Here is a 23593-nt window from a genome sequence, read left to right as displayed (position 1 = left end):
CTCACTTTTGTGTTTCGCCTCCCTCATCCCTCCACCATTTTATGCTAGTGCGAGAAGCGGTTATGCGACGAATGACGTCAGAGAAACGTCAGTAGGCTAGGCTATAATCGATTATTGTCTATGACTGCATTGATGCAGAATCGTCCACATTGCGATGCAACGATCAATTCCAACACCCCTAAAATACACAATACAAATCTGCCAGTCCTGCTTACTTAAACTTTGAATTTCTCAACTTAAATTGAGGCAATGATTGCCTCAAATGTTTTACGTTTTGCCAACTTATTTGGGTTTACAGTGAAGCAAAACAAAACATTTTTCTCAATTTAAACAGTTAAAAGTCTAAAGCTTAGCTGAGGGTCTCATATCAATTTAAAAGGGATAAGTTCAGCCAAAAATGAAAATTCTGTCATCATTTACTCACCCTCAAGTTGTTCCAAACCTGTATGAGTTTCTTTGCTCTGCTGAACACAAAAGAAGATAGAGTGAAGACTGTTTGTAACCCAGCAGATAGAGCAACCATTGACTACCATAGTAGGGAAAAAAATACTATGGTAGTCAATGGTTGCTCTATCTGCTTGGTTACAAACATTCTTCAAAATATCTTCTTTTGTGTTCAGCAGAACAAAGAAACTCATACAGGTTTGGAACAACTTGAGGGTGAGTAAATTATGACCGAATTTTCATTTTTGGGTGAACTATCCCTTTAATATGGTGTCTGTGTTTGTTGGGGCAGATGATTGTTGCGGGTTCAGTGGATAACACTGTAAGTGATATGGAGTCTCTGCTCCATCTGCTCTCATTCACCTGCTGTTCTCAAACCCACTGGTGAAGGGACACCACTTAAATTTTCATAATTAACAAGTAGCACCTGCAGGTTCTTACCTGACACCCAGTTCACAATTAGCTCTCCAAAAGAAATAAGTGTAAAAGGGAATTACACATGAATACAGAGTACAGAGGATGTCACAAGTACCGGTACTTTGGTACTGAAAATTTGAAAATGTGATGATATCAGCATTTCTTTAGTACCAGTAGAACAGAGTATATTCAGTAGGCAGCTGCTTTCAGCTTCCATGTTAATCTAAGTGCAGGGCTCCAGTCTGTAGCCGATATATATACACTAGTGTCTGTGAATCTTAAACCGCAAAAGACTATTTATATATTTTTATATATATATATATATATATATATATATATAAAGCCAGCAGGTTTAATTTAAACTCAGGCACTTGTGACACTCGTTGTCTTTTAGCCTGAAAACACGTTAGCAGTATGTCCACTGTTTATCAGTATTTCGTCTCTGTGTGCATGGCGGGCGCATGACACTCGCTCACTGTCTTTGTAGTCTCTGCCGTGTCACTATCAAGCGGCAACCTCCCCCAGTTTCTCTACGTCCATTTTTATTTTTTACAGTGTATGGTCACTATATGAGGACACGAACGCATAAACCGTCACTTCATGAGAATTTACTCTTTCATTTGAAAAAACTGTCATATAATGAACACAGACACTCAAAGGTCTTCACGCCAACCGGTCAAAATAAAAGTTTGGTTTAACGTGAAGAAATTGACAGAATATATTAGGCTACTGTTGTAGCCTCCAGTAGATTTAGCTACGTCTCTATGTAATAATAAAACTTAAAAAAAAAAATATATATATTCCTACATTTATTTGTTGCACTGTTTTTTTATACAGTTATATTGTAAAACTACTTGGTATCGGGATGGGAAAGAGGGTATCGGAACAGCTCTAGTACAGACTAGGGGTGGGACAAAAAAATCGATATGCCGATTTATCGCGATATTTCCGGCCGCGAGACGTTATCCATACTCTGGCTCCAAGTATCGATATTTTTAAAAACTGAATATTTAAATTAATGTCTATACTTTGGCTTACCGGAATGGCAGTACCCCCAGACTTCCTGTGGTGGCGGCGTGGCGCTTCCCAGATTGCAGATGATCAGATGAACGGAACAGTGAAGAAGAAATACGAGCGCAATGGCTGGCCGTCAAAAAAAAATAAATCACAAATGCACCCGCGTCTTTTAAATCAAAAGTTTGGGTCCAATTTGGATTTTGTAGTGACGATACAAAAAAAGCTCACTAAAGACTATGTAATCGGCAAGAACTGTCTCGGAAAAATAAAATACAATGGCAAAACAACCAACATGCATTCCCACCTCGTGCGCCATCAGTGAATCAGCCTACGCTGGATGACATTTGTATGGCAAAGCTACCTTTTTTGATAGAACTGCTTGTGCTTGGTTTGTTACCACAGTTATCTGTGTGCTTCCTCAGCGATGAAGTTTAACATTCGCGGCTATCTTTTCTTCAACTCCTCGGGATACTTCTCGACGACTGCAGTGCAGGCAGATCGCTCGCGCGGTTGTGATTCTCCTGGGAGAGCGCGCGCCGCGCGGCCACAAATAAACTGATATGGATTTGAAATTATTTTATCAACTTGAAATACAGGCATATTTTTGTAGATCTGTTCCTAAAAATATGCATACATGTTTTAGGAACACATCTACAATATACATGCGCATATTCGTTTGCACGTGACTGTTTAAAACCTGTGTTTAGACCCGTGTTTCTCCCTTGTCCTACCCGACCTGCACCCGTTTTTGTACAATTTTAGTAATGTGTGCATTTTGCAATTTCTAAATATGAAATGTTGCTGCTATGAATAAGTTAGTGATGTGACCTTTCTTTATTATTAATAATTTAGTCACAGAAACTGTTCTCTCATGGCTGTTTGATACTTTAATGCTATTTCAAAAAAGACGAGGTTTTAATAAATTAAATACATGATCATATGACTTTTTTGATGCTTTTTTTTCCATTTACAAAATGATATCGTGATATATCGTGGGTGATTTTCTTCCAATATATCGTCTGTCACAGAATCGCTGGTATCGTGATATATCGTTATCGTGGGCAAAATATTGTGATATTATCGTATCGTGTGTTGACCTGTGATTCCCACCCCTAGTACAGACTACTGTACTTTTGGTACTGTGACATCCCTAATACAGAGTGATGTAAAGCACTGAACATAAGCATCAGTTATCAGGTGTCTGGAGTAGCATACATCATCGTGGGCAGGTACCACTATCACTTTTAAAGTGACAGTAAAATGTGCAAACTGATGCAAACTGGCCCAACCCCAAAAAAATGATTATTGAACAATTCCTGACTCTATTGATGAACTATGCCGACCACTTAAACATGCTTATCGGCATACATTTTAAGCCTGTTTTCATCATTAACACCCTCTAAACTGTTAAAACCGTTCCCAAAAACCAATAATAACGTCATAGAGGCACAACCATGGTGCAGACTAACAAATAATGGAGCACAGAACTCCAAAGCACAGTCCATACTCTTGTTCTTCAGTTTCAGGTGTGCTGGAAATAGAGTATGACTCACTCAAGAGGAAAAAGCTCTAAGATCATGTAACTTTCAACCTGTTTACTGCAAAACATTCAAGAAAAACACTTTTCCTAGTATTAAAGGAGGCCTTTGAGGTACTGCGTAAACTGGAAGCCAAAGACAGAACAGTGGATGTAAACCCGAGAGCGACACACAGTCATGATGTCTGAACACTCAAAACTTATCAAACAGACAACTACGGGTTAATAGGATGGCACAGTTAAAAAATGACATCCTGGTTTTGACGTAAACCAAAAAGTCCAGGACAGTGAAGCTTGGGGTGTGACAAGCTTAAACTCAATCTAAAATGATGCCAAACAACATTTTTTAAATTGTATTATAATTATTGTGCATGCATCTTTCATGACTTCATATTAATCTAGACACTGCATGGAATATTTATACTCTTAAAAATTACTTTCTAACAGCACATGAACTACTAGTGATGTGCACATACAAGAAAAGTACTAATAAAAAGAACAAGTTGGTGAAAAACTACATCTCCCTTACACAATTAAATGCTTTAAATCACATTAAAAATGTTAATTCATGCCAACTATGCAAGCACAAAAAAGTACTTAATCATAATGAGGCTGAAGAGTGGGTCTGTTAAAACTACGAAGGCTTAGCTACGATTATTTTCAAGGTCCACAAAAGAGAAAAAAAAGCCTGAACAGTCTAAAAACCCAAGACTTTGTTTGCATGTCCTACTTTCATGTTTAGGGGTGGCTGCCTTCACTAAACAACAAGCTGACAAAAGAGCTTGTAAATACAGAGCTGAATAATTCAGAGCTGAGTGTAACCGTACACACACATTGTAGGGATTCAAACCATGGCAGCAAGTGCCCACAGCTTTCATTTTAAGCGGGGTTCGGTAATGACTGCGTCACACTCTGATGTCTGTCAAATTCCACCAGAAGAAGAAAAGACGGAATAAGTAGGACAACTGTGGAAAAAGTAGGCCCAAGTTGAGACCAAAACCAGCGTGTGCCGAGACCAAGACAAGACCAAGACTTTGTGGGGTTGAGACCAAGACAAGACCAAGACAGGGCGAGACCGAGTCAAGATCAAGACCAGACCAGCACTCCTTCAATTCATCTAAAAATCCATATCTACTGTCTGAGAAATTGCTTCTATTTAATTAACAAATACAATTAGAATAGTAAAACACTATAGCGCTGTTACCAATCAAATCACTAACAATAAAATTCATGGCACAGAAGATGAATCTGAATTGGTACAATTACACCTGCATAAATAATGTTCAGATTAATTTAACATTAAAGCATTGACATTATTTAAGAGTCACGGAATCCTTTATTCAACTGATTTGCTCAAAGCAGCCGATTCATTTAATAATGAAACGTTGCTGAATTAGCCAAGTTTAAAATGTAATTTAATATTAACTTCTTGTTTATCAAGCGTTTGTATAAATCAATATAATTTGCAATCATGCTTATATTCATGAAAACAGCTCTCTTGCGATATTGCTTAATTATATTCTATGTTTATATATTTATGCATTTTGGCAGACGCTTTTTTCCAAAGCGACTTTCAGTACCCTAATTACAGGGACAATCCCCCTGGAGCAACATGGAGTAAGGTGACTTGCTCAAGGACACACTGGTGGTGACCACTGGGATCGAACCAGCAACCTTCTGAATATCAGTTCCATGGTTTAACCCACTGGACCAGCATCTCACGTTATATAAAAAAAACTAAATCTCAGAATTTTATATTAATTTTGGCAATTTTTGAGACAATGCTGCATTGATTTTGAACCCGGCAGCACAGTCACAGAAGAAATCACATTACAAAGAAGCTATTGATTGCATTTTAAGCAGTAAGTTTTACATCAAATCACATTAATGATGTTAAATGAGACGATGCACCGGATATTTAGTGATATCCTTGCAGTTGTGGTCTTGAGATAAAATCTTGAGTCCTCTAAGTCCGAGACCAAGGCAAGACCGAGGAGAAATGCGAGACCAGACCAAGACCTTCAAAAAAAATGGTCTTAAAGGGTAAGTTCACTCAAAAATGAAAATTCTGTCATTAATTACTTACCCTCATGTCGTTCGACACCTGTAAGACCTTTGTTGTTCCGATGGCTCAGAAAGGCCTCCATTGGCAGCGATGTATTTTGTACTCACAAGACCCATAAAAGGTACTAAAGACGCCGTTACAAAGTCCATCTCACTACAGTAGTTCTAAAATAAGACTACTGCGAGGCGAGGCGAGGCGAGGTTGGTCTTTAGTGAGCCGAAGAGAGCGCACGTCACGCCTCTCCTCATCAGTCTGCACTGGCTACCAATAGCCGCTCGCATTAAATTCAAGGCACTGGTGCTCGCCTTCAAAACATCCACTGGCTCTGCACCAATATACCTAAACTCGCTCGTTCAGACTTACACACCCTCCAGGAACTTGCGTTCTGCCAGTGAACGACGCCTTGTGGTGCCATACCAGAGAGGCATGAAATCGCCGTCACAGAGCTTTTCCTGGACCGTTCCCACCTGGTGGAATGACCTGCCTATCTCAATTCGTGCGGCCGAGTCTGTAGCCATTTTCAAAAAACGTCTAAAGACACATCTTTTCCAGCAACACCTGACCGATCGAGAATAGCACTTATCATTCTATTCATTGTCTGTCTGTCTAATTTATTTATAAGAAAAAAAAAAAAAAAAAAAAAAAATTCTGTTCTGTGCTAGATTAACTGAGACTTGTTACAGCACTTGCATATTGTTGATATTGTTGCCCTTGGACTGCTCTAGCTGCTTCTATTGCCCTCATTTGGAAGTCGCTTTGGATAAAAGCGTCTGCTAAATGACTAAATGTAAATGTAAATAATTTTATGAAGCAACGAGAATAATTTTTGTGCGCAAACAAAAAATCTAAATAGAGACTTTATTCATGCACGAGAATATGACGTCCAGCACAGTTCGGACATCCATGAAATTCACACTTTAGCACCATTTTGAGCACCACGCCAAGACCTAGAGCACAATCAATGTAATATTTCAACAGCTTAGATACGGCACGTCTTCCTCTGCTTGTAAACAAAGCTCCTCGTTTCCGGGTCATGTGTCAGAACCCCGGCTCTACTCTCACACAAGCGTCGTGGTGCTTCATGAGTTCACGTCTGAGGCCCAGAATAAAGTTGAATAAAGTCGCTATTTTGATTTTTTGATTTGTTTTGTCACACAAAAACTATTCTTGTCGTTTCATAAAATTATTGTAGAACTACTGTAGTGAGATGGACTTTGTAACGGCGTCTTTAGTACCTTTTATGGGTCTTGTGAGTGCAAAATACATCGCTGCCAAAGGAGGCCTTTCTGAGCCATCGGATTTCAACTAAAATATCTTCATTTGTGTACCGAAGATGAACAGGTCTTACAGGTGTCGAACGACATGAGGGTAAGTAATTAATGACAGAATTTTCATTTTTGGGTGAACTATCCCTTTAAGATCGGTCTCGAGTACTACAACACTATTTCCCTGTATGACGTCATAAAGGGTGGAATTCCTTGTATGGGCACTTCTCCCGGATGAGCGCATGGGCCCATCAACCAGAGCAAGAGCACGGCCATCAATGCGCTTCACTCGGGTTACGGAAGCCGTCGGCAGAGCTGTCATTTTGCTATTAGAGCACGAAATCAACAATTTCACTAAAGAAGTGTGTTTTTGGTTGTGAGGGAAAGATATCCTTGTTCAGCTTCCCAAATAACCCAGCGTTAAGGAAACAGTGGATGCCGTTTGTTTTTCCGGAGCAGTAACGGTGTTCTGCAAGTGTGTTTGTTTGTTCCCGGTCATTTTGTTGGCAATCGGCGCATAAGTGCATATAATGTAAACAACACGAACGTAGAGTGAATCGAAAGTTATCCAGGGAGTGTGTGTGCGCTCGTGATTCTTTAGCTCCGCCCACTGCACGCCTCCACAAGTTCGGCTGTTTTTGGAAAGAATCGGTGCAGTTATCTGTCTTTTATAAATATGATAAAACTAAAAACTCTTCAGGGTCAATACTACTCTAGGTACTCAAGATTAACATAAGTTTGGCCGAAACTGTGTGTGTTATTGTACCCTTTAAAGATGCTGAAGTGTACCAGAACAGTACCAGAGGTTTTGTACTTTACATTGACACCTATCGGACTGGACGCATTAAGTTTCTGATGTCCTTTGATTGTGGCAACTGATGTGCTGCCATTATTCTCAATCAGTGTCTAGGACCGACATCTTGTTGGTTTAACACTCCAGTAAAGACTGCTTATGATTTGAATATTTCATCAGTCAATTGCATGACATGTAATGTCAACATGGCAAGTGCGCATGTGTGGGCAACAAGGTCCATGACGAATAAACATGACTTTCTAGATGACTAGAGTTTTTTTCTCAAAGGTGCTGTTCATTCATATTCATATAACAATACATAGTAATTGAGCTAAAATTGCATTTTATATATATATATATATATATATATATATATATATATATATATATATATATATATATATATATATATATATATATTAAATAAAAATAGATGCATGTTTATGATCTTCAGCTATATATTATCTGATGATAACAAGTGAGGATGCCGATCAGGACCGCATATAACACAAACTGTATGATACACTATGAACCAGAATGGGACACACATTGTACACAATATAATAAGCTACAGTTTATAAAACAAATGACAATCAAATATGATGCATAGGTCAGCATATGCCGTGTATAACACACATACATGACAACCAAATGCCTGTGAAGCATGAAGGGTCACTGGTCAGTGGCCACAGTCATAGGCTGCCAGATAATAGCTTCAATAGTCTTCACTAATCTACAACACATTTCTTACTAATATAAACATTTATAACAACACAATTTGTCCTTCGTTCAGACTGTCATTGCTTGGTCAGGTAGTTAGCCGATCGGCTAGCGGACAGTGAGCGTCTCTCAAAGTTGCTGAGGCACAAAATTGCGTTAGCCCAGAAACTGAGGATCAAGTGTTGTTATACACAATTAAAAGCGATTTAATAAGAGTTGTAATTAACTTTTATAGTTTGTAACCCCTAGTTAATCTAGTTTCAGCAGTTAAAGAAGGGTCATCGTCCCCTCAGAGTGTCCAGCCTAAAACATGACCTAACGGCCAACTTTCCCTTATTACCGCTCTACTTTCACACAGTTTTGCCACAGAAAACATCTATTTGTATGTCAGACTACGGATATGGCTGATATAACGGACACTTTCCTTTCATCAACCACATTCAGCCGCTGAGGGAAATCGACCCGGTTCCGTTACAAAACGCTCGTGATGGTTTTTCAGGCTCGCGGAGCTAAAGCTAATGCAGTTGCGCTCTTACCTCGAGCGGCCTCGCGGAATTTCTCTCTCATTTCCTTCCACTCTGGTCTTCTCGCTGGTGGAAAATCAGCTCCTCATGGGGAAATATGCGTTCGGCGTTGTGTAAATGTCAAAAATAGGTCTTGCTTGTTGTCTTAAAAACACTTGACGACTAAGTACATTCTTACTCCCACAACAACAACAATGTCAACCAAGGCGCTACAAATCCGCCCATCTATGGAAAGTCAACTGACCGTTTGGGCCAGTCAGAGAGAGAGTTGAGTTTGACGGGCACAGACGTGAGCCAATGGCTGTTGGAGTTCCCTATTAAGCTCCGCCTCTGGGCAGAAAAAGGGCAAATGTGAAAAGAGAGTGGGAGCTCAGTATTCCACGCTGGTTGGTTAGACACATAGTACATGATGGGCATCGGCTCGAGGAGCCTATGAAAGTAAATCGGACCTGTGACAAAGCAATAAGCAACTATTTTATTAAAGGGGGGACCGGCTTAGTCATGACGTAATTTGCTGATGCTGGAAAAATGTCATCAGCATGTTGTCTGGCCAATTCCCACATGTTCATCCGGCATGACCTCAGAAATCATTTCAGTGGGAAACTGCAAGCTTTTTAAAACATTTCCTATTAGAGATAAGACATTGCTCAACTGTGTTAACTCAAGTATCAATAGTTTTGCCTTACTTAAAAATATGAATGGTTTAAAACAAGTTAAAAGTTTCTAATATTTGTGTAATTCACGTGACTAACACAAATTATAAAAATCAGTCATATTTTGTCCAATTTAATTTAAAAATGGAGACATGAAAACAGCATTTATTAAATTAATTTGAATTGAGTCATTTGACCCACATTAAGCCAACATTTAAACACAACCATAGGGTTAAACAATTCTCAAAAGCAACTCAGACATAAATTTACACAAAATTTGGCATAATTGTGTAATGGTGAACCGGTGTAATGCCAGTTCATTTTTTCTCTTTATACTATTTTAGTACTGCATTTATTTGGGCAAGCTTGGAAATTCTTAGTAAAAACCGTAATTGTAACAACCCAAATGGGCTCTAATGCAAAGCAGGAAACAATGATTTTAAACCAAATTAATTTATTGGAAATATACAAATCACTACTCATAACAGGTTTCAATGAGAGAATGACATGTCAATCTACATACATTTTAAAATGTACTGTCACTTTTTACAAAAAAAAAAAGAAAAGTAAATAACAGCTTCAACGATGCTTCAGCAATGTCTCTCTTCAAAAAAAACTTAGACAAGTTGCCGAATAACTAACAATTAAAAGACACACACTCCAATCTGTCTTGAAAAGTATAATGCCACACTGGCTGGAAAACAGACACTGGAGGTAAACACGAGAAAAATCAGCGTCTCCGTCTGTCAGGGCTCCTGCTGCGCCTTCTTCCACCCCTAGAGGAAAGCACATTGGTCCATCAATCAAGTTGTAATTACAACGTATATCGTTAACAAATGCAATAGAAGACAAGTCTCCAATTCAAATGAAGTTTGCACGAGCGAGTATATAAATCTAGTGTAAACAGCTTAAGAATCTGACTCACCTCCTCTTACTCTTAGGGGGTCCCCTTACAAAGCCCCAGTCAACGCTGATTGGTTGCCCCATAAGATCTTGTCCATTCAGCCCTTCCATCGCAGCCTGAGCTTCTTTGTAAGTCTCATACTCCACCAGTGCATAGCCCTATAAAAAACAAAACAAATCTCATTATTTGACAAGATAATATTCAAACACATGAAGCCCTCAAAAGGGACATTTTTCCATTGGATTCCACAACTGTCTTTCACATTCTTTGTCTTGAAACAGCCCAAACTAAACATTGTGTCAGCCTGGTCCACAAATGTGTTTCTCAATGGCCGATATTGATAAAATAACATTTATGAAAACAAATTGCATGCAACAGGGCCAAAATTTGCAAAATCAAAGTACAACTGCATATAGAGCATCATGTGATCAAAAACAGCCACACAGGGCATAACTGAAATCGAATGTTGTTTTAAAAGTGTAATTATTTGACATAATACGCCACATTAGATGACTTATACGTGATGCATTGACCAAAGAACTCTGTTGCACATGTGTACATAAGTTAAAAATGTGCAAATGGAATTCACTTTTCTTTATCAAAAGTCCTTGAGCAGACAAACTATTGAAGATGCACATCACTAGTCACGTTCAGTAGTCTTGCGTAGCCAGACCTTTAGCCTGATAGCAGAAGGTCTAGACTCCATCACAGCTTTCATTGGCCAAGGACCACCCAAGAGGACGTCTGAACGACGTGTAAAGCAACCAATCACAATTTGTTTTGTTCCTTATGTTTAGGGGAATGAAAATGTCCATACTTTAACAGACCGGTGTGCATCTAATAAATTATTCATTCAAGAAGAAGGTGCAATTTTACTTCACATAGTTTTGAAAATCCAGCAGTTAATTGATCCTGATAAGTAAACAAACATGACCGTTTTTTATCTATAAGCAAGTCGGCTTTGTTTCAAGGTGGACCATTAAAAAAAAAAAAAAAGCGACATCTCCTGGAAATCAGATGATGACTCATTTTGTTTGCCTTATCCATCAGATGTGACGACTGAGACTACATGTAAAGCTGCTTCAACCTTACCATACACTAACTAACCTATAGGAAAACTCCTGTATAATGGAATATAATGTTCTGAAAATTGTCCAAGAACATTTTTGAAATGCTTAAAGCACAAGAAAGCAGTAAGATGATCATTTTAAACACTGTAAAAACATGGCCATCAATGAGACAAAAATAATCAGATTCTGTGTTCTATTTAAAACACTGCCATCTGGTGGACAAAAACACTCTGGTGCATCCCTGATGTATCCCTCTGATTCGACAACTCTAATTGTTGGGGGGGGGGGGGGGGGGGGGGAGAGACTAGCTAACCATTTCAGAGCAAATACAGAGAGAGAAAAAAAGCCTTCCTGAGCCAATAAAAACAAACACTTATAAAATATGTAATAAAAATACAATCAAATTTAACTTTATATTAAGTTGTGTATATGTCTATCAAGATACTGTTTACACACATACAAACATATACATATTAGGGGTGTAACGGTTCTCGCAGGGTTCCCACACCTTGGTTAACTTCAAAATCAAGGACCTTTTAAGGACTTTTCAGGTCCAAAACCCTCAAATTCAAGGACTTAATGTGGGGACACATTTCAAGTGAGAGCAAGGTTACATCGTTACAGTTTTCATGTGTCAAACACAACTATGCAAAAAAGCATTTTTCCCATTTATTTTTGGCCATATGACAGATATATCGTATTTCTGTTTTGCATAGATTTGAAGAATAATCGGTACATCCTATACTGTATTCTAAAAAGACCTGATATTTGATTGAAAAGCTTAGGCTTTTCAGAAGTTTTTTTACCAGAAGTTTTAAGATATATTAATATGCTTTTAAACTTTCTTGCCTCATGGGTTTACATTATCTTAACAAGCAAAGAAATTCAACATTACATTAAATAAAATATTTGGACAACAGTTTATCACAAAAGTCTAATGTTTATTGAACACAATATACAGTCATTGACTGAACACATGGGTTCAGTGTAAGCACTGAAAACTTTGAGGTCTCCTCACAGTAGTTATTTGCGCATGTGAACGTCGTGGCAACATACAAAACAAAGTACCTCACGCGGGAAACACTTAACGTAACGCGTAAATGCACATAACTAACGTAAATCAAGCAAGCTAGTATGCAATGCACAGGCCACGAAGTGTTGGCAAAATAACATTAGCGGACCAGAGGGAATATGGAATTTTTCCAGAAAACTAAATTCAAGCACTTTCAAGGACCTGTATCTGTGTTTATTTTCAAAAACTTTCCAGGGCCTTGAATTTTTTTTTTCAGATTCACAAACTTTCAAGGGTTTCGAGGACCCGTGGGAACCCTGTTCTCGGATTTAAAAAATAATAAACAGCAGCGCAGCATTCTCCACCAATCTCAAATCTGACAATGTATCTATAATATGGTTTGTTGAAAACAACGCGTAAAGGCTAAAGCGAGTTAGGCTAATGTATGTTTCTATCGATGGATACACATTGTGACCCAATACAATACAACAGTGATGATCAAAAATCGTGGACAAAACAGTCAGTCTTGTATGAGAGTGCCGTATGCTCGAACATGACCCAGTCATTACACCGGCTGTTGATAGCATGCGAGCGCAGGTGAGACCACAAGTTGCTATCTGTACTTAAACTAAACTCATTTAAGCCTTGACATGTAAACTTTCAAGAACAAGACATGAAAGAGAGCTTGCGCATGCTGATAAGAGATTTGTGTGTGTGTCTGCACTCATCTGAAGCGCGCCACAAATATTAAGTTCTCTTTCAAGTCTTGCACTTGAACGGTAGGGGTGTAACGGATCGCAGTTGATCCGTGATCCGTACGGATCACGACCCACGGTTCGGCACGCACGTGACCCGCGGATTTATTGTTCTTTTTTTTTTTTTAACTTGTGGATTAATCTGAATTGTTTAGCGATCGCAGACTTAAATACAATTTTTTCTGCCGATATTGCTTTTTAAGTGATCTCGTTCATTTAAACTCGATGCAGAGTTTCAGAGAAACATGTGTTCACGTGAACAGGGCATGTTAATCAGTCAACAGTGGCGGAGAAGCAGAAGAACTTGAAAAGCCACCCGCATCATTCAAATCGCGTGTATGGGAGCATTTTGGCTTCCCCGTAAAATATAATGATGACGGAAGAAGGGTGTGGACAAAACAGTAACATTTTGTAGGCACTGTGGCACGAGAAAGCCGAACGCAAGTGGCGCATACATCGAGCATGGCACCTGCTGACGCCCGTTTCACACATACTCCGTTTGCAGTGCGTATGCGGTGCGTATTTTTCCGTACCCATGTTAACGGATACAGCTTTCACTGCACGCGGCTTCGGTCCGTCAGTGTGTGCAGGAGCGCGTAGCCATACAGCTGTGCTGCGGTCGTTTCCGCACAGAGTCTATTGTTTGATGTGCTGGCGCTGAATTAAAGTGACAGCGCATCCGCATCAAAACAAACATGTATCGATGCGAAAATCTGGTAATTCCACCACAGATGCATATAATGTAAAGTCTACTCTGTTTTAAAGTCAACACATGGCTTTTTGCCTCGAGTAAAGCAAGGAAAACAGCCTTTAAGTAAACAAGGAGAAAAAATGGAGAGCACCTGTCCTTTCTTGGAGGTGGAAAAATAAAGTTCTTTATGAACTGCAGGATTTCTTGTGAAAAGATTTAAAAGCGTAGTTTTAATTTAAAATGGTTGTTATTTTAACATAGTTTATCGTCTGTTTTGCAATTTGCATGAGCAACGTAATATATACATCTTAAATAGGTATTAGGCTATATAAATACAAAGTAATGAATTCAATAAAACGTTGTTTAAGTGTAGTGCGTTTAAACATGATATCTATAAAATAGTGTATAGGCCTACAAAGAGAATTGCAATGCTGACAAGTGTGAGAGGTCTACTCTCTCCCCTGAGAATGTTGACATCCTAATCTTTATTAAAAAAAAAAGTCTCAGGTTGTTTTTAGTCAAATTTGATTTATTCAGATGGTTATTTATTTATTTATTTTATTTTTGTTAACACCAAAAGTTCCTTGTTAACCTATAAACCATATAGGTTAACACCAAAAGTTTTCATGGAATAAATGGAAAGCAAATAAAAATAGTCTCCTCCCCCTTTTATTCTGATCCGAACCGTGAGTTTTGTGATCCGTTGCACCACTATTGAACGGACAAAAGCACACAAAAATTATGTCAACATGCCCGTCTTGGCGATTACCCTAGCAAACACAGCAAGGGCCCGTTCTTCGTACCTCGCTTACTCAGTTAGCTGGATTTGATTGTTGACGATTTGGCATGATCTTGGATTGTTTGGTTCTTCGAAGCTCATCCTGGACTTGCTGTCATAGTAACAGGTCCGTAAGCTTAAACCTGCTCGGGAGCAGGCTTATTTCATGTAAACAGGATTAGATTGCATCTTGAGGTGATACTTAATCTGTCCCAGCCACTGCTACTTTATTACAAGAGTGCATTACTGAACCACGGACAATAATAATAATATAAAAATGTTATATTATATATATATATATATGAGAATGTATAATGTTGTGTATAATACTATAGACACAGCCACTTGATTGAGCGATTTATTTGTGATGGAATAATTACTTTATATAATTTTATTTTTATTGGTTTACACACATGTTGTACAGTTAATCTGAGCCGTGCATTAAGTGATCACGGATATTATGGGAGTGGCTTGATGCAGCGCAAGAGAGGAATTTGATTTTGACCCATAAGAAACTTGAATACTGTCATGTTACAAATCTGCTTCAAATTGAATTAAATTAAATTACAACATTGAAATAAAAATGTAAAGGGTGTACAAATACTGTATAAAATCGTGAATATAAATAAATGGTAATCAAAAAAAAACATTAATCATTTATCTATTATAACTTTTATGTTGGTTTGGTCGTTTGGCTGTTTCCTTATAAAGGAAAACAGTTTTTTGCCAGGTGGCTTTTTAATTATATGATTATATGCTTTGTTTCAAAGCAGCTTTACAGTGTTAAACAGGAAAATAATGCAGCATTATTTTATTCAATTATGCTGCATTATGTCTTAAAGGGAAATTATGTCTTAAAGGGAAAGAAGCCTATTCCTGCTGTCTGTGTTTTTAATGTTAATCAAATGACAAAGAAAATCACTGTGCTCTTGATTGAATCGCTTTTGTGACTTCAATAATGATTAATCTTTATTTAATTTATATAGTGAAGATTATATGCAGTGTTATTTTATATTTGATTACCATTAGATACCTGAAAAACAGTTTATTTTATATGCATTTTTGCTCTGTTGTATGTATTTATGCTGTTGCTTGTAGTTTGATTACATGTTTTTATTTTCTTTATTTTTATTATAGTTGAACATACACCTTAAAACCACGAGTAAATTGAACCGTTACACCCCAAATAAATAAATAAATACATACACACACACACAAGCTGTCATTCAAAGTCACAAATAAAGTGAAATATATATATATATATATATATATATATATATATATATATATATATATATATATATATATATATATATATATATATATATATATATATATATATATATATATATATATACACACACACATACATACATTTTTTTTTTTCTAAACCAGAAATAAATAAATAAAAACTGACAACTAACCTTAAGGTAACCAGTTCTTCTGTCCAAATTTAGATGCAAGTTCTTGATTTCTCCAAACTCTGCAAACTTGTCGTGAACATCCTCTTCTGTCGCCTCCTCATGTACACCAGTCACAAACAGAATCCATCCTTCAACAGCTGAAATTACACCAAAACACACATTAAAATGGTTCAAAAACTACCCACCCAGATTTACAGAAAAGGCTCAAATCTAGTCCCACATTAAAATGCATGTTTGAGTTGTTTTAATGGAAAACTAATTGGAAACTTTGCCATTGTTTTGTCTCAAGATGCACACCAGTAAACTTTGTTTTCTTCCCCAAGGCACGTTTAAAAAAGCTAATCTAAACCCATGTGTTTGAAACTGGGCCTACAAGCGATAAAAGTTCTTTCTTCCAGCCGCAACCATGATAAGCGACAAAACATTTTGTCAGCTCTGGTTAAACCAGCTACTATTCTTTCCTGTAATTTTCTCTTTTAACATATTGGAACGCATTATGTTTCTGTTTGCACCAGAATTGCCTCTCCCTTATCTGTTCCTACTAGGCATTTTCTATTTGCTTTACCTGTTAAGCTTGAAATGCAATAATTCTGGTCACATATTTTCAGCCACTTACTATCTATCATGAGGTCACAAAGGTCAAGGGAGGGATTTCAGATGCTGATATGCAACATCAAATATATTCTGTAATTTGCAAAATACACTTGTATTTTACAGTTCTGTGAGTTACACTTACATCTCTGTGGCCCAGGCTCATCTCCATCCTGTTCTACTGTGTCATAGTCCTCTCTGACTCTGGATCTCGCTCCTTCCTCTGTGAAATATAGCAGCAAACACCATTAGCACGATTAATTAAGATGCACAAACACAAGATTAGAGATGAGTTGACTTACCTGATCCAAACCCACGACCCTTCCTCTTCTTGGCTTTCTCTTTTAACTTGTGAATGCTCTCTGTAAGGTGAACAAAAAACAAATTACACTTACGATGTATTCAAAACTATTTGAATTTTAAGATTACTATGTAAAGGGTAGGTACGAAATAATATAAACTAACAAAAGATTGGCATGAATAGTGAATACGGTCTTTTCGGCATCACATACGCTGATGTTATGAACTTAGACAGCTGAGGCTGTATCCTTACAAATTTAACCATACAATGCACTTTTTGTACATGAAAAACATAACTTGTAAAGGTGTAAAAACTAAAACCTAAGCAAGACAACGAAGTTAGGCAGAATCACTACAGCGCGCGAGTCGTTTGAATTAGCTAACTATTAGCACGCGTGCTAATCTGACTAGGCCCGTCGGACATAAACACGAGAATTACACACATTCAACAATAATAAATAGGTGGTTTTTATATCATTTAAAAAATAATACTATGTCTGCACTGTTGGATTATAAGTAACTGCACCGTCACCATCTTCGTCCATAGGAAAGTCTTCACCCCCCGCTTCATGAAGATCCAGTACGTCCGCCATGATGTCTGCTTGTGTGAGTGAGCGAGAGTGCGACTGCGAGCATGCGCAGAACACTCACTGCGACACGTCTTGTTCGTCTTCTTTGCATCTCCTGCTGCTCGACTACTTCGCCATCTGTTGTTTTGGAGGAGGTCTGACAGTCTCTGGATTTTATTTACAGAATAATATTGCCCGGTTTCACAGACAAGACTTAAAGGGATAGTTCACCCAAAAATGAAAATTAGCCCATTATTTACTCACCTTCAAGTCATCCTAGGTGTATATGACATTCTTCTTTCAGATGAATAAAATCTGAGTTATATTACAAAAGTCCTGGCTAATCCAAGCTTTATATTAGCAGTAATTGTTGCTCTGTTTTTGAAGTCCATAAAAAAATGCATCTGTCCGTCAAATAACGTGCTCCACGCGGCTCTGGGGTGTTAATAAAGGCCTTCTGAAGCGAATCGATGTGTTTGTGTAAGAAAAATATCCATATTTAAAACTTTATCAAGTAAAGTTCCAGCTGATGTCATATACACCTATGAGTAAATCATGGGATAATTTTCATTTTTGGGTGAACTATCCCTTTAAGCCATAGTTTTAGAAGTCGTGATTATGAGCTTGTTGCATTCAAGTGCTTTGTTGTCGGAATGAACAGGAATCATGGAGGACACCAGGTTTATTCTTGACTATTTATTGGGAAAATCTTATTAAAACCAACATCATATGCACTGACAACCATATAAACATTCCAGATAGTCCGCTTTCTGCTGATTCTGTAATTTCAGTCAAATGCAGGCTATTTTCGCTGTGTATCAAACGCTTCAAATGATTACTCGTACATGTAAATAGCACTACATTAATGTCAAGACAAGATGACCTAGCTGTTTTGGGGGGAAAAAACGGATAAACCACACCCGCCACCATGTTTAAAGTTTATGTAAAAATGACATCAGAGGGCGTTCATGTGCAATTTTTACAGTGCCGCATCGTAAACTCGTATTTACGATAATTCCGATAGCATGTGAAGGCAGCATAAATACAGTGCAGAGCTTCTGAGATCTATGTCAGAACGACAGCTCACCATTGGCCAGCTCCTGCATCAGCATCACACGCATGCGCGTGGTGATCATGTGAACAGCGTCAGCCAATGGTAAGCCGGCGTTCTGACATAGTACTCTATTTACTACGTCAACAGCATAGAATGACACAGACGAGAAGAAATTGTTGAATAAATCCATTATTTTTGTTTGTTTTTTTTGCACACAAAAAGTATTCTCGTTGCTTCATAACCACTGTAGTCACATGGACTATTTTAACAATGTCTTATTCCTTTCAGGGCCTTGAAAGTTGCAATGACGTTGCTGCCTATGGGTGGTTCAGAGCTCTCTGATTTCATCAAAAATATCTTCAATTGTGTTCTGAAGATGAAGATTAGATTAGATTAGATTCAACTTTATTGTCATTACACAAGCACAAGTACAATGCAACGAAATGCAGTTTAGGTCTAACCAGAAGTGCAATAGCAGCAAGTGCAGGATATACAACGGTTGCATAAGTGCAGGACATGGATATGTACTGAATATATATAAATATGTATAAATAGAGAGATGGTTATTACTATGAACAGAACTGAATTTACAGGTGAATATGTACAGTGAATAAATATACAGATGGCTATTACTATAAACAGAATTTACAGGTGAGTATGTACTATGAATATAATATACAGATGGCTATTACTATAAACAGAATTTTACAGATAGAGGTATACAATGATATGTTAGGCTAAGGTTAAGCCTAAGGATTAAGGTAGTGCAATAAATTATGGACAGAAGCTATCCGAAAAAAAGTGTAAAAGTGCAGTGGAAAGTGGTTGCATATTACAGTTAAAAGTACGGTGCAAAATGCAAATGTACACAGTAGATACTGTAAATAACAGTCGGCAGTGCAAATAAGCATAATCCAGTTAAGGTGTGGTAGTGCAAAATGCATAAGTAAACAGTTGTTACTGTAATAAACAGTCGGTAGTGCAAATAACAAAGTGAAGGCAGATGTGAGGTAGGAGAGTTAGCAGTATATGAGGGAAGTGGATCAACGGGGGTTTGAGTTCAGTAAAGAGACAGCTCTGGGGAAAAAACTGTTCTTTAGTCTGCTGGTCCTGGTCCGGTGGATCCTGAAACGCCTGCTGGAGGGCAGGAGCGAAAACAGTGGGCTGGGTGAGAGAAGTCCTTGAGGATGCTGAGAGCTCGATGCAGGCAGCGTTTCCTCTGGATGTGCTCGATGGCAGGTAGTGGAGTCCCTGTGATGCGCTGGGCAGTTTTCACCACCCGCTGCAGTGCCTTGCGCTCCGCAACAGAGCAGCTCCCAAAGAAGGGAACGAAGGTCTTACGGGTTTGGAACGACATGAGGGTGAGTAATTCATGACAGAATTTTCATATTTGGGTGAACTATCCCTTTAATCTAAACCCTGTCTGTGAAACCAGGCCTATACAACCCAAATAGAAATAACAAACAAAAGGTCAGGACATTTTATTAAATGTTTTATTACAAAAACATGCAAAATAAAGTACATAAATAATGTACATACTTTGTACAGCTAAAAAAACAAACAAACAAAAAAACAGTCTCTATTACTGAGGGTGACCAAACGTCCTGTTTTCCCAGGACATGTCCTGTTTTCAAGTCCTGTCCTGGCCCTAATATAAAAATGTTCTATCCATACAGAGGGGGCATACTTTAAATGTATTGAAATTAATAAGGAATCTTTGAGTAAACTTCGAGTATCATTTGAGTATCTCATTGCCAGGCCGAGTGTCCTGGTTTTCGGTAATCAAAATATGGTCACCCTACTATTACTGTCACTTCTTTATTTAGCCAAAATAATAAAAAGATTAATTCATTGAAATGGTTTATGAACCTCATTAATACTTTAACACATTGATTTTAAACAACCCTGATGACAACACTGGTACAGTATTAATAAAGTCATGATATTACTCTACAATACAACTTCAAAATTATCTGTTTTTTGAGTGTAAAGTTCAGCGCTGTTTTCTAACATTGGACTCCAATAGTTGCTTTATATGACAAAGGGGAACAAGATAACCAACCTGACCGTATATACTCCACACTCTACAGTCTTAGATAAACCCAATCAGTTTGTGATAGAATAACGGCTGAGCTGGACTGTGTTGACGTGTAAGTCAAAGCATTAGGGAAATTTCTAGCTCAGAAGGTTTTAGGATAAAACCTCAAGACAACATTCACATGTTTTTTTGGCCATTAGACAATCCTACCGACAGTGAGCAAAATGCTTCAAAACAAAGGAAGGTGTTTGCTTATAGTTTGTCATTACATTAAAGTAATGTATGTCAGACTGGGGTTTTCATCTTTTAGATGCCACAAACCCCCAAATATGATCATCCTTGTGCCAGGGAGCCCCGTCGTGAAATTAAAAAGGAAGCTATATTTGTATGTATAAATACTTCATTTTTACTGAAAAAAAAAAACAAAAACAAACAAATATATATATATATATGTAAAATATATTTAAAAAATATTTTGTTTCTATTATGTTTCATCATTATATTTTTTATACTATTAGATGTATTTTTTATTGATTTAGTTTTAGCACATTTATTTCATTATTTAGTTTAAGTTTAGTTTATTATTATGATTTTTACATTTTTACACTTTTTTTCCTCACTGACCCTTTGAAAAGTGCCGATGCTAGGCATTCTATGCATCATATTTATTAGGATTTAAAATATAAACAGCTTTTAAGCCATATAATAGTAAGTAAAATGTCTAGTAAAATAAAATCAATTAAGAAATATTAATTAAAACTGAGCTATATGCTATATACCAATAAAAAGTGATATTCATGTAAAAATGCATCATTTGAGCACAAAGAGTAAAAGAGATTACTGTTGAACTTTGATTCGATCACTTCAGTGTCAGGTAAAGCCTAAAGGTTCAGTGTATGTAGATGATTTCATCAGCACAGATCACCCTTTGAACTTGTCCCGGGACTATAAAAACCCACGGCTCATTGAAGAACACACCATCAGGTCTAAATACCCCTGGACGTAAGGTAAGATTACATCTACATTATACCTCTGGTCATGTTGAGCTCTGCTGTTGAATCTTCGTGGAAATTTAAGAGGAGAAATCTGACTAGAAACTGAAATGAATTATTGTCTCTGTCTGTTCAGGCAACTCTCGCCCATCCTGCAACCATGAAATTCTCCCTCATCGCCGTCCTTGTTGTCGCTCTGGCCATTGGTGAGACTTTAAACCATGTTAACTTGTGATGTTCTCAATATTTGTTGTATTTTGTGTATGTAATATGGCAACTCAGTTAGTCTAGGGGTTAAAGAGACATAAACTAGATCAGTGTGTGAGGTGGATATTTAATCTTTACTCTGTAAAGTACTTAACATATCAAAAAGTCCTGTAGAAACGTACAGTAAAGGCCATAGAGTCTTTCACCTGATTTAGCTCGAGTACTTGAGAGTAATGCCATTGAAGATGTAAGAGTGTATCGATCAAACATCTCTGTTCATGTTCCAGGCTCTGAGTCAGCATCTCTGGTCAAGAGAGACGCTCCTGCTGAGCTGGACAAGATCGCCAAGTACTTCCAGGACCTCGTGGACAATCTGAAGAACGTTGAGGGCCCTGAGCTGGTCAACAAGGCCAAGTAAGTCCATCATCATCTCAACTGTGAACTTAAATGATCAACACAATTGTGATCCAATTGAATGTATGTTTTTAATGAATTCTCTTTGGTTTGTGTTGCAGCGCTTACCTCGAGCAGAGCAGAGCCCAGTTCCAGCCCATGGTTGAGAAGCTCCAGGAGCAGCTGAAGCCCCTCTCCAGCAACATTGAGGAACAAATCAAGCCTCTGGCCGCATCCGTCCAGGCTCAGGTCGCCCCCTTGGCCGGCATGGTCCAGACCCACGTTGAAGACGTCCTCAAGTTTGTGGCTGACAAGACCAAAGAAATGCTGCCGCCTCAGTAAACTCAAAGAATCACCATTGCTTAGTTCTCTTACATTATGGTCTCTTTATGTAGGTTATATTTAAACTAATAAAGGTGATTTAAAAGTCACTAATATATCTCCTCCTTCCATTTTCTCACAAAATGTCTGTTTTCCATGCACATCTCACATGTATTAAATGAAGTAGCCATTTTTAAAAAAATGTAGGGTTTTCTCTCTTCATGAATGCTGGTATGTTCGAAATAATAAAAACGATTAAAAAGTGACCACTATGTGCTGGCTGATTATCAAATGTCTCATGTGAAATTGAAAAACTAAAACTAAGTTTAAAACTTATTTTTGTCAACCACCTAATAAACTTTTATCTTAGAAATAAGACAATTGATCATTCAGTTTCAATATATTAGGCTACTAGGTTATTTTAATGGTAGGTGGTCACAGTTGATCGGGCTGACTAGAATCATACCAACTGGAACACTGAACACAAATAATTGTTTTATTAGTCATGTCATAACCATGTATTGGATAAGAGCTGCTCTTATTTCTCTGCCCTGTTTCTGATTACATAGCCTACGATTTCGTATGGTTTAAAATGATGTGTCCCCAGATTTTGACACGAGCGAGCAGACAACAATCCAGCGCATGCGCAGATAACAGCGGGCGTGTTCGTGAGTAGCCTACGTGAATCGTTGCCTATTCATTAATTAATTCATGGAACCAATTCCTTAATTCCCTAACTAATAAGCGGTACTAAGTTGTGATAGATGCCATTTTATCATGGGCTTAAAATTATTATTATTTTTTTTACAAATGTTAGGCTACCTCAAAATCATGTGACTTATGCTGCCTTCATGTGTTATCGGAATTATCATAAATACTAGTTTCCTAGTTAAAAAATTGGACATGAACGCCCTCTCAAGTCAAAACATGAATGGGATGAGCTCGAATTCAGAGGTGGAAGTAGGACATTTCTGGTACGTGAAGGGCGTTTCCAGACAGCTCAGGGGTTTTATTTTTCCCACTTCATTCTTGGAAATAACGCATCTGACGCCACTCAAA

At 37.8% G+C, this 23593-nt stretch overlaps 3 protein-coding genes across 10 annotated transcripts in view; 1 reads left to right on the top strand and 2 right to left on the bottom strand.

Annotated features, from left to right (window-relative positions):
• otud7b (OTU deubiquitinase 7B) overlaps positions 1 to 9024 on the bottom strand; it is a 39977-nt gene extending 30953 nt beyond the window's left edge. For 5 of the 7 annotated variants that reach the window (XM_079836370.1, XM_079836371.1, XM_079836372.1 and 2 more), the window contains exon 1: positions 8795 to 9011. The gene's annotated coding sequence lies outside the window, so the exon portion shown is untranslated. Of the gene's footprint in view, positions 1 to 8794 lie in introns of all 7 variants that reach the window. The other 2 variants (XM_079836375.1, XM_079836374.1) reach the window with 2 other exon arrangements.
• Positions 9025 to 9544: 520 nt separating this feature from the next.
• On the bottom strand, positions 9545 to 17639 carry rbm8a (RNA binding motif protein 8A). Of its 2 annotated transcripts, none has more exons than XM_079836481.1 (6): positions 17487 to 17576; positions 16963 to 17022; positions 16806 to 16883; positions 16070 to 16206; positions 10361 to 10497; positions 9545 to 10211 (listed from the first exon to the last, which is right to left on the bottom strand). In XM_079836481.1, the coding sequence occupies exons 1-6, from the start codon at positions 17551 to 17553 to the stop codon at positions 10166 to 10168; spliced, it is 525 nt and encodes a 174-aa protein (XP_079692607.1). In that variant the 5' UTR covers positions 17554 to 17576; the 3' UTR covers positions 9545 to 10165. The 2 variants fall into 2 exon arrangements, with proteins under 2 accessions (XP_079692607.1, XP_079692608.1); XM_079836482.1 differs by having other exon boundaries at positions 9546 to 10211; positions 17493 to 17639.
• A 4134-nt stretch (positions 17640 to 21773) lies between these two features.
• LOC307138727 (uncharacterized protein) lies at positions 21774 to 22555 on the top strand (the record flags this gene model as incomplete). Its single annotated transcript, XM_079837258.1, has 3 exons — positions 21774 to 21819; positions 22108 to 22234; positions 22336 to 22555. The coding sequence occupies 3 exons, from the start codon at positions 21774 to 21776 to the stop codon at positions 22553 to 22555; spliced, it is 393 nt and encodes a 130-aa protein (XP_079693384.1).
• Positions 22556 to 23593: the final 1038 nt, after the last annotated feature.

Source organism: Gobio gobio, assembly GCF_949357685.1.
Source record: "Gobio gobio genome assembly, chromosome: 15".
Classification (NCBI taxonomy): Eukaryota; Metazoa; Chordata; class Actinopteri; order Cypriniformes; family Gobionidae; genus Gobio; species Gobio gobio.
The sequence above is the reverse complement of the archived record's forward strand: the minus strand, read 5'-3'. Positions and strand labels throughout refer to the sequence as shown.

Bases quoted from the DNA above. Each gene is read 5' to 3' on its own strand.
- rbm8a (XM_079836481.1), bottom strand. From the start codon at position 17,553: ATGGCGGACGTACTGGATCTTCATGAAGCGGGGGGTGAAGACTTTCCT. The intron at 16,207-16,805 runs GTAAGTGTAACT...GTGTAATTTCAG, and splicing joins TGAGCCTGGGCCACAGAGAT to CTGTTGAAGGATGGATTCTG. The intron at 10,212-10,360 runs GTGAGTCAGATT...GCTTTCCTCTAG, and splicing joins CCCCCTAAGAGTAAGAGGAG to GGGTGGAAGAAGGCGCAGCA.